The following is an 11,471-nucleotide window of genomic DNA, read 5'->3' as shown; positions in this document are numbered from 1 at the left end:
ATAAGATACTCAGTAAGAAGAATACTTCAAAACCACGTTAGATAGCTTGATTTAAATGGGAACATTAAACATGAAATTTTGGCTGGAAAGCATGGCATAAACCCCAGAAATAGATATATAGTAGTTGCTCATTTCATTGTTGCCCAGTTTCAGTCTTCTAGAAAGATTTTTTGATCTAGTTACTAATATGCAATCCCAAATCCTACATTTTGCTAGAAAGCCAAACGTTCCTGTTTTTGTGCCGGTAAATGTTATGAGCATAAATTTCCAGCAGCTTGAAAAGTTGCTCTTCAATTGAATGTATACAATATTTAAAACAGAAAAAAACGCTCAAGGCAGCTTACAAATAGTAATTTTTATAGTAAGATTACAAAATGGTATGTCATTTTTATACATGAAATCAGTGGATGATCTGTTCAAGTCAAAAGTGTTCAGTTTTGCCATTTAAACCACCAACACAGATGCACAAAGTTTGGTGGAGGTTGTTCTTGGTGATTCTTTGAGGTTGCATTGTGCCTGATTCCTCTGGCCTGTACCAGCATAATCCTCAGTGGAGTGTACAGGACTTGAAAACTATCTTCATGGAGTCTGCTGGTGTACAGTTTAAAGTGTTCCATTTCAGTTGACAGGAGCGAGAATATCGCATCTTTATACAAGATCTCTCTCCTACTTCTGAAATTTCAGCAGTTTCTTGAACAGTTGAACATAGATTTTCTTTACAGTGTGTTAGTATCCATGACGGTAAGAGTACTTTTAAAGTGTCTGAACTTCTGCAGTCTCTCCCTGCTTCAGTCTTTCTCAAATATTATGGGTCTGCATGGGGTAGTCCTCCTCCAGCTGCCACTGGGCAGCCAGTCGTGTTGCATAAATGACATATCCCCATGAAAGCAATACAGCGGTGAGAAGAATCTGTAACAGGAAGAACAGTATTAACAGCCATCTTACAAACACTTAGTAGTGTGATTTCATGCCTGGTGATATGGTTTCTCCTAAGCCAGGTGTCCCGAGGCACATTTGGAATTCTGACACTGTGGAGGGCACAGCGGGAAAATGGCTGATGCAGGAGATGGAGCCAGCCACGAAATGGCTGCTACAGCTCACCTTCAATTACACAGTGAACATCCTTGTGCTGTGGAAGCAGTTTCTGGCAAACAAATGTTTTTAAAAAATCACAGCCAATCAATACCCCAATGGCCAATCAAAAGCCATGCTTTGCAAAAGCCTCACCTGGCCCCACCCACTTTCTAAAAACACATAGGGGGCACCAGGGAAAGTGCCCATGAGTACAATTGTGCCCATGGGCGTTATGTTGAAGACCCCTGTCCTAAGCAGTCATAGAAACACAATTTTACAAAGATGCTGAAAATAGGTACATTACCCAAGAGTCACTATGAAACATCATAAAGACAGGCAGCCCAGTCCTAACTATTTGGAAGCAAGTCTCAATCTACCGTGCACCTGGAATGTTTGAAATTGCTTCTGTGTACAGTTTTGTCTCGGGGCAAGATCTACAGTAGGCTTAGGAACCAGCTGTCTTTCCCCCCTCTTCATTCTGATCCAGGTAAGGCTACTTTATACTATACTGAATCAAACCATGGATCTATCAAGGTCAGTATGGTCTACTCTGGCTGGCAGTGGCTCTCCAGGGCCTTGTGTAGAGCTCTTTCATTGTACCCCTGACCCTGACTCTTTGAAATGGAGATGCCAAGGATTAAACTTGATAACTTCATGCTAAGAATATGCACTATCACGGAGCCCCTCTCTGCTAATGAAAATCATTGCTGTTTTGGACTACTTAATAACTCTGCTTCTATACTGCTCTTTAAGGCAGATTTGTTGTTTTCCCCACAATACAGCCGGGAAGCTGTGGCTGAGAAGAGTGGCTTACCAACGCCACCTACTAAGATTATGGCAACAATGGGATTCAAATCAGCACTCTGCTGATTTGCAACCCAACTACTTAACCGTTATGCTACAGGAATCATCTAAGAGCCCCTCTAGTTCAGCAGCTTGTTTTCTACAGTAGTCAGCCAAATGTTTCAGGGACGCACAGAGTAAGAGTATGAAGGCAACAACAACCTGCTGACAATACTACCCAAAGCCGTACTACACGCTGGTTACCAAATTGATCAGAACCTGCACTGGTTAAAGGTAAATGAGCATGGGATGGTGATACAAACAGGCCTGGAGTGCAAAAATTCTGGGGAAGCAATTCTGGCTCAGATGGATGTGAAAGGGTGGTTGGGATGATTTTGGGAGAACACATTTTTGTTCGCTTATTAGCCATGATAACCAAATAAGACTTCTGAGCTCAGAGGCAGAATTGCTTGATGCCAGTGAATAGTCAGCTGGTGCCAGCCATCATCGGAGGCTCTGCTTTAGGCTTCCCTATGGCGCCTGCCTCACTGCTACTGCAGCTGGACTAGATGGACCACTGGCCTGATCCAGCAAGGCTACTCTTACGGTTTAGGGTCAAATGAGCAAAAATAGCAAAATAATATAAACTTCACCGTTTCTTAGGACAGAAAGGCAGAATGCCTGTTGAACAGCAAATGCTGGGACCAATTAACAAATGACAGCTATCACCTCTATTCTACTTGTTGCTGGGTGCTAGTGAGCTCACGCTTTGAGCCAGCCAGCCAATGATTCAGTCCCGGCGTCTTTCGACGCTCTCTGTCCCCCCTTGCAAGGGGAAAGTGCGAAAAGACGGAAGCCCCCCGCGCCGTACCAGAAAATAGATCCATTCGAGCACTCGCCTGCTCGCTTGCGCCATTCTGCCTCCCGCGGAGCCTAGTAACAAGCAGCGGCCCGCCCCTAGGAATCTTGGGAAGTGACGTCATCCGCCACACAGGAAGCGTAACTATAAGGGTCTGTAGAGGCATCGGCCATTTTTGTTTTGGGAATAAAACATCAAATCCCAACTAGACTCGTTGAGAGCAGGCTTTCGGTGGCATGCTTTGTTTAAAACAGTCAGCGCCTATCCGTATTCTCTCAGAAGTCGGTCCCACTCTACCCGAGGAGAGGGACTCCCGAAAAGATGGCAGAGTTGGCCCAAAGAGAAGTCAAAGCCGCCGTTCCCCGTCCTGCGTTACTTTGGATGGTTCTAATAAAAAGGCTCCTCTGGATCAATAAAAAGAGTGACGGTGTGCTTGTTGGTGTACCCTACTGTGTCAAGCCCAGTGAGTGCACCGGGGTTCTTCCTAGCAAATGCCCGTCAGACTGGGCTGCGGGGATAAAGCCCGATACACACAGACCCGTATCTTCTAAGAGGTATACACGTTCGCTTATACGGTACTCACAGGGAACACACTGGAGTTTACCTGGCGCACACGGTCACAGGACAGGCTTACGACTTTCAATTGTACCTCAACACACGTACACACTTGCAATAGATGCTTTTTTGTAATATTTATTTTGGTTGTTGTGGGTTTTCCGGGCTGTATTGCCGTGGTCTTGCCACTGTAGTTCCTGACGTTTCGCCAGCAGCTGTGGCTGGCATCTTCAGAGGTGTCGCACCAAAAGACAGAGATCTCTCAGTGTCACAGTGTGACACAGTGTCTTTTGGTGCTACACCTCTGAAGATGCCAGCCACAGCTGCTGGGGAAACGTCAGGAACTACAATGCCAAGACCAGGGCAATACAGCCCAGAAAACCCACAACAACCATCGTTCTCCAGCCGTGAAAGCCTTCGACAATACAATATTTATTTTGCTGTTATTCTAACAAAAAAAGAAGTTATGAAGGCAAAAATAACAGAAATGGAGCAGTTTTGAATGTATGATTTATAACATAGGAAACAAAATGCTGTTCACCATAAAAGCCTGGTACTGCCCATCACCTTTTGTGGCATTTTTCGAGGCTTTCTATTCTATATGAGATTATACATACATACGGGATTTATAGTTTCCCTTTTTCGTTGATAACTTCATGAATAAAAGTCTGCCCAGTGAGGGGCCACAAGTGGCTTGTAGCTTAAGAAAGCTTCTCCCGGGATAACCTTTTGTTCGTTTTTAGGCTGCTACAAACCTCTCAGCTACTTTTTATAAACTGGGGTATGTGTGTGTGGGGGGGGGGGTCCGTTTTGACACCCTAAGAGGCGGGGAAAGTGACGTCACTGGAGGAGATCCGGCTTTGGTCGGAAGCGACTCGATCGTGTCCACCTCCCCTCTTTTTCCCTCCTGCTAACCCGGAACGCCTCCCTTCCCTATGGGTTGCGTATCCGGCTCCGCCGGGGGTAGGGCAGCAACAGCCCCAGCCGCCGTCGGCGCCGCCGTTATTGTTCGGTCGGCCGGTCGCCGCCAATGGGTGAGCCGCGGGAGCTCCGCAGCCGAGCCGTGGGCTCCAACGGCCGCCGGCGCCAACGATCCAAACCGGTGAGCGGTTGCCGTTTGTGCCGGAGGGAGGCGGGGAGGGGAGCGGGCGTTAGAACGTTGGGTCATCCGGGCTCTTTGCCGCGGTGGCGACCGTTGTTCTGCCTCCTCGAGGCCAGCTTTTGGCGGGGAAAGCCGGCGGAGCTCCTCGCTCCGTGTGCGCATGTGTGTGACTGACGAGTCCCTCGGGCTCCGCTGCTCCAGGCCTCGGTCGGGCTCCCCTGCCCCCTTCAGGGGGGATTCGCTCGGTGAGAGGCCGCCGGCCCTTCTGCCCCAGGCTCCGAGGTGGGCAAGCGGGGCCTCGGACAGACCCTGCGGGGGACTGTGTTGTTCTCAAAAAGCCAGCGTAAAAGAGCTAGCTGGGCAAGGGGTGGGAGACAGAATGGCCCTCTGCGCCGGCTTAGAGGCAGGATTGAGAGTCGCTGGATCACACCAAGGGTCCATTATCTCTGTTAGGCATAATGGCAGAAATGGATACTGGCAGGGGTCTACAACGGGCCAGGGGACTGGAGAGACTGGAATCAAAGCCTCTCTCACCTTTGCCTGCTCAAAGCTGTTAGGATTAAGAAAGGAGGAGGAACCATGTCTCCCTGTGCTTCTCGGACGAAAGAGGAGATCAAACTGGGTTTTCCCCCCTTTAGGGGAGGAGTTTTTAGCATTTCTCCCTCCTCAGCGATTGACTAGAGGTTTTGTTTCTAAAATTTTTGTTCGATGGGAAAGCTTTGCATACATCTAGCCCTCTTGGGTTTTTTAAAAAAATAGTAACTTCTCCCATACTTGGACAGTTTTTTGAAAGTACAGAAACCCCTTGAGGGGCCCCTTTTTAATGCCATCTGTTGAATATGGGACCACCAAGTTTACTACTGGAGAGAACGGTACTTAGTGTTTTACATAGTGCTTTAGACGATCACATAGAGTATGTTGTTATCCTGTAATAACAGTCCTGTAAGGTAAGGCTTGAAAGTGACAGATTATGACTTGTGTGAGGTGACAGATTATGACTTGCTTATTTCAGTATCTTCTCAGCTGAGTTATTCAAAATATCCTTGCAAATCATAATTTTTTTCTTTCTGGGCTTCCCCAGGGTTTCGCCGGCTCTTGTTTCAAATGTTCCATTCTAGAATGTTTGATCTAACAGTATCAAATTGTGTATGGATTATCACTCTTTTACTGCCGACGTGAAGTATATTTCTGAGGTTTGGGTGGAAGGGCTTTCAGATTACGTCTTGGAATTTTTCTAACCAGTTCAAGATAAAAATTTTCTTGAAACTAATGATTAATTATCCCACTATAATGCAAAAGAGTTTATGGTAAAATCCTCATCCACTGGTTTGGAAATGTCTTTTAGACATGTATCTGATTTAACCATTAAACACACTCCTTTCCTATAAAGCTGATCTAGAAGCAGGTCAGAGATCTAAAGTCTCCCTTACACATCAGTTGTCAAGGAGATCATGAGCCTCAGCAAGAAATGATCTGAGTTTCAGAGTATAATGATTAACTACTTATATCATAATTATTATACTCTTTAAATTCTTAAACTGCTACTTCAGGGGATCACATGTCCAGTACATGAAAAGTTCATATTGTGTTAAGGGCATTGGTGTGGTGAATCTTTCATCATTTACATCGTCTGAAGCACTTCCAATAGGTGTCTATGTCTACAGAGCATTTAGCTGTAATGATTTTGCTAGATTATTGTGATTTCCCAGCATTGATGGGAAGTTTTTAATCTTGCAAGTTCTGCTTGAGGAGGAAATACATATGGCACCATTCAATGACTCCTGACATTTGCAGTTCAGACGAAGTGTGCCTGAAAATTCCCTAGTGTATAATGCATATTCACTGGATACCAAAGTACACTCATAGACTGCTGCTGAAATTCAAAGCAATCCCAGTTGCTCAGAAGTAATTCCACTGAGTTCAAGAGATCTTACTTCTAAATAGGCATGTATAAGATACATCGCTTGCATCTCAGTCCAAAGGATGTTTGGTCAAAATTTTTGTTCATGTGCTGAGTAAATACACTAAGAATTGCAGCCTTAACAATTCAGATATGCATATTTTCCTGAATGGGGTTGGATGCTGCAGGATGGAGTTTGTGACTTAGGCTACTAAGAAGTAAACATACCAGCTCTGCTCAGTTGGTTGATACTTATGAAATTCTGTTTCCAGTTCTAAGGAAAATAATAGTAACATTAATAATGATGTTCAATTTCCATACCGCTGTTTAAGACAACCTAATGCCACATGCAGAGTAGTTTAAAAGTGTGTTATGATCCTCATGACAATCACCCTGAGAGGTGGGTGGGGCTGAAATAGCTCCGAGAAGCTGTGACTGGCCCGAGGTCACCCAGCTGTCTTCAAGCAGAGGAGTGGGGAATCAAACCTGGCTCTCCAGATTAGAGTCCTGCTGCTTAACCACTGCACCAAACTGACTACACCAAATTGACTCTAAAGCTAAAATAGTACTAGTTTTGATCAGCAGCAGTTCAAATCAGGTGTACATTGACGATCACTTCTTTTTCCTTTTGCAGAATATGGCACCAGCAACAGATGACTTTGGATCAGATGGCTTTTCGCCAAAATCCAGTACAAATAAGCTGCATCAGGCAATGTCAACGGATGAATCACCAGACTCTAAATGTCCAATATGCTTGGACAAATTTGAAAATGTGGCCTATTTGAATCGTTGTTACCATAGATTCTGCTTCCGATGTGTGCAGGAGTGGTCCAAAAACAAAGCAGAATGTCCGCTCTGCAAACAGCCTTTTCACTCTATCATCCATAGTATGCGGTCTGATGATGACTTCAAGGAGTATATCGTACGACCTTCAGAGAATGGATCTTTTGGTAATCCAGATGGGAGGCGATTCCGTTACCGGACTACATTAACAAGGGAACGACGTACATCAGTTTTTCCTCGAAGAAATGCCGCATCACGAAGGACAACATCTCCTCCAGACAACGGGATATTGTTTGAAAGCTTGTCAAGTCAACCACCAAGGCACAGAAATGTGGAAATGTACCAGATGATTAGACGTCTTTCATCACTGCGACAGGCTAACTCAGAGGGTAGATCTATGCGACAGATTCAAGAGCAGGAGATTATTAACTTTCGAAGGGCATTGTATCGCTCTGGTATACGTGTTAGAAGCATTGAAGATGGAGGTCGTTACAGAGACATATCTGCTGAATTTTTTCGCAGGAATCCTGCCTGCCTTCACAGGCTAGTTCCATGGTTAAAGCGTGAGTTGACAGTCCTGTTTGGTGCTCATGGTTCCCTAGTCAACATTGTCCAACATATCATCATGAGCAATGTGACTAGGTATGATTTGGAGAGCCAGGCATTTGCTGATGACTTAAAACCTTTCTTACTGCATCGCACAGAACACTTTTTACATGAGTTCATTAGCTTCGCTAGATGCCCTTTTAACATAGATGCCTATGATCAGCATGCCAACTATGATTGTCCTGCTCCATCTTATGAAGAAGGAAGCCGCTCTGATTCCTCCATAATTACAATCTCTCCAGATGAAGCAGAATCCCAGGAACCGGAACGTAATGCCTTTACAACTGGAATCGGTCAGGCACCTTGGGATGATGAAACACCAGGCCCCTCGTATTCCAGTGCAACAGAGCAAGTTTGTCCTGCTGTGTCAGCCTCCTTGGACACTTCAGAAAGCTCCGATGATGAGCCCCCAGGCAACGCAACTGAGTCACAAATGGAGTTACCTGCTAGTGTGGAGACAAATGATGACAGTGAAGCCTCCTCTGATAACTGTGTTATTGTTGGCTATGTGAAGCCGCTAGCAGAAAGAACACCTGAACTTGTTGAGTTATCTTCAGACTCTGAGGGATCAGTTGATGATAGTAAAAGTGAAGATGTGAGCAAAGTGCTGCCTATCCAGTATCAAAGTTTCAGTGATACTGATGTCAGTGGGTATGCAACACCCTCCTCTCTTGGATCCAGGGATGGGAGATCCAGTTATAAGGGCAATATGTCCCTCTCGAGTAAGATAAAATCCAAAAGGAGAGAAACGGAGAAAGGTAAAACAAGGGAGTCTACTGCAAGGAATTGGCTACGAAGCTCTGTTGCAAAACGAGGTGGAGGTAGTGACGATGATGATGATTACAGATTACCTAAAAGAAGGAGGTCTGAATCTTATTCACAACATTCTCACAACAAAGAACACCTTGGCCTGAAAAGTAAGAAAAAGCATCACAGCATGGAAAAACGGAGAAGGAGACGGGATTACAGCCGGCACAAGCACAAGAGAGACAAGAAGAAATCACGAGATGAGAGTCTGTCTCGAAAAAGCCAGACTCTTTCTCTAAGTAGTGACAGCATTGTATCACGGGATTTAAGCCGATCCAGATCCCGGAGCAATGAGTATAGCAGGAGACGATCAAAAAGCAAAGACAGTGATTATTACCTAAGAGACAATTACCAAAGCAGGTACAAATGGGAATATACTTTTTATAGTACCAACATAGCCCGAGATGGTTATGAATACAGAAAGCGGACTGAGGCCAGAGCTCACTATTCAAGGCAATCTTCTAGCCCGGACTACAGAGTGCAGGCTTTCTCTGAACGGACAGATAGTCGAAATCCTAGAGGCCATAATGAAAGCAGATATTACTACTATGAAAGGCGCAGAACAAGAAGTCGATCTAACAGCAGATCTAGGACTCCTCCTATAGGACCAGAGAGAATGCGATCCGAAAAGCCCAGTGGAAAAAGGAAGTATAAAACGCGCCACTTAGAGAGTGCCCACAGAGGCAGTGAAGAAGCCTCTTCTACCAAGGAAGGAAATGCTCTTCAGAAACATTTGCCAAAATATAGGAGCAGTTACAAAAGAAAAGAGAGTTTTTTGGACATTCAACAGGAGCCTGAAAGTCAACCCCCCAAAAGGAGGAAAAAGTCAAGAAGCCCAAGTGTAGAAATCATTTATGAAGGGAAAGCCACTGATGCTAGGCATCATAAGAAGAAAAGGAAAAGGGGGAAGAAATCACACAAAAGCCATACGGGCTGCTCTGCATTTTCTTCTCCTGTTATTATTACAATTGACAGTGACAGTGATAAAGGGCTTGAAACCCAGGGGAATACTGAGTGTGACAGTAGCTTTTCCTGGAGCCCTTCAGTGCCACAAAATGAGAGAGACGCAGAGTCTCCTTCCTCCCTCTTTGAAAGCAGAGACTGTAACGATAGAGATGATGAAATGGAAAGTATGGGTAGGGACAATAATGTTCCCACCACTGCAGGAGATGCGCAAGATGAAATTCTAGATGGAGTTCCACAGCTCCAGGGTACACCCAATGGACATATTTCTCCTGTGTCAGATGATCAGTCATTGGACACAGAAAATCAACATAGCAATGTAGAAACTGAGTTATCCAACCAGTTGTCAGCGGTTAGAACATCTTTAATACTAAAACTGTCAAAGAAACTGATGGAAAATTCACACCGTCAGGACTCACCAAACCAGAAAGTGTAACTTTTTACTCAGTTGTTTTTAAACAAAGGGCCGGGGAATCTTACAATTAGATTTTTCCTAAATGCAAAAAACCATTGTGGTTTCTTTGCTAAAGTTTATGAAATTACTTCTGTGTGAAGTATCTCTGAACTTTGAGGTTTTGCACTTAAATCCATGAATGTCGCTAGTATCTGCCACCCTCTCCAGTTTTCAAACTATGTTAAACATTTCCTGTGTCAAAAAATACTGTATTGTTCCTCTGTAATATAGGTCCCCTGACATGTCACTGTTTTTAAAACTGTACAGTTAGAAAATAATTTTGATGGTTGCATTTTTTATTCATGTAAAGGGAAAAATTCAGGTTTCATTTTGCCATAATTTTGATTTATATAGCTTATTTTGCTCTAGGCCTATAAGGATCCATGATTGCTGTAAATATTTTGGTTCAGACTGCCCATTAAAAACATAGATTTCACAATTGTTCCAATAAAGATTTTCCTGAAATGTGCTTTAGATAAGAGTAATACTGCTTTTCCTGTACAACAGGAAACATCGTTGCACAGGTTGCTATTGAAAAAAGAAATTGTACTGATTAAGAACAACAAACGCTGAATCAGTGGATAATTCATGTTATAATTAACCCTCAGTAATGAGAGGTTAACAAATAGTAGAAATTTCTAGATGTGTGAATGGATTTATAGACTATCAGCGCTGAGAATTAGGAGGGGCAGCGTGTAATAGAACATGATAGCTGGAACTTATATGGGATCCCAAACAATTTCATTGGCGGCATGTCATGAGGTTATGCAGATGTAGTGCACCGATTCTTTGATAGTTGATTTAGCCTTTCAAACACTATTATGGGACTACCTGTACACAACACATTGTATCAGCATAAGAAAAAAAGGAGTCTTACAGCATCTGTACGCTGAATCTGCGAATTTATAAGAAGTCACAACATTTCTTTTTTGCAGCAGCAGCAGCAGACTAAAACAGATCCCCTACTGGAATTTGTATCAGTGTGATACACAAAGGAGTCCTCCTATTCAGAGTATCTCCTGTAAAATATCTCTACCCTGAATGAATCCTAACCTGCCCTTTAGCAGTTTGTACCCTTATGAGTGTGCTTATCTTTGTAACCGCTGTATCATGCTTTACTTTTTGCAAGCCAGCCTTATACGTGTTGACGTGGTTATATTGAATACAGTGGGGCTTGCTTCTTGTTACGTATACTTGGAGCTATGGATTTAATGTCATTTTATGACCCAATCAAGTGCCTTCAGTGCAGAATGAATCCGGGTTGGTAACCATTACCTATTTGGTAGTTTATTGTTGAGTGAAATCCAGATGCATTAGCAGCGCTATGATGCTTTCAAGACTAAAGCTTGAGCCGATGGTTAGAGTATGGATCAATTCAGACACTGCACAAAACCATGATTTAATTTGATTATGTTTAGTACGATTGTCTGAATACTGGGTTGTTTACTAACTATGGTTGGTTAGGGACATCAGACCAGGATCTCATGTTGGTTTATTAACAGCAGTCTTTACTCTGGTTTTTACACAATGTATGAAAGCAGGTTTCTTGGCTAACATGGAAGTTTCATGTGATAAGTTCACTTTC

At 43.8% G+C, this 11,471-nt stretch overlaps 1 protein-coding gene and 1 long non-coding RNA gene across 2 annotated transcripts; one reads left to right on the top strand and one right to left on the bottom strand.

Moving 5' to 3' along the window:
• Window positions 1–338: 338 nt before the first annotated feature.
• Window positions 339–2,807, bottom strand: LOC129335017 (uncharacterized). Its single transcript, XR_008597556.1, has 2 exons — window positions 2,729–2,807; window positions 339–909 (listed from the first exon to the last, which is right to left on the bottom strand). It is a non-coding gene; the product is annotated as an uncharacterized LOC129335017 (long non-coding RNA).
• A 1,392-nt stretch (window positions 2,808–4,199) lies between these two features.
• TOPORS (TOP1 binding arginine/serine rich protein, E3 ubiquitin ligase) lies at window positions 4,200–10,322 on the top strand. Its single transcript, XM_054987663.1, has 2 exons — window positions 4,200–4,373; window positions 6,908–10,322. The coding sequence occupies exons 1-2, from the start codon at window positions 4,302–4,304 to the stop codon at window positions 9,866–9,868; spliced, it is 3,033 nt and encodes a 1,010-aa protein (XP_054843638.1). The 5' UTR covers window positions 4,200–4,301; the 3' UTR covers window positions 9,869–10,322.
• Window positions 10,323–11,471: the final 1,149 nt, after the last annotated feature.

Source organism: Eublepharis macularius, chromosome 8 (assembly GCF_028583425.1).
Source record: "Eublepharis macularius isolate TG4126 chromosome 8, MPM_Emac_v1.0, whole genome shotgun sequence".
In the NCBI taxonomy this organism is placed as follows: domain Eukaryota; kingdom Metazoa; phylum Chordata; class Lepidosauria; order Squamata; family Eublepharidae; genus Eublepharis; species Eublepharis macularius.
This window is presented reverse-complemented; position numbering and strand designations above follow the sequence as displayed.

Bases quoted from the DNA above. Each gene is read 5' to 3' on its own strand.
- TOPORS (XM_054987663.1), top strand. From the start codon at position 4,302: ATGGGTGAGCCGCGGGAGCTCCGCAGCCGAGCCGTGGGCTCCAACGGC. The intron at 4,374-6,907 runs GTGAGCGGTTGC...TTCCTTTTGCAG, and splicing joins GGCGCCAACGATCCAAACCG to AATATGGCACCAGCAACAGA.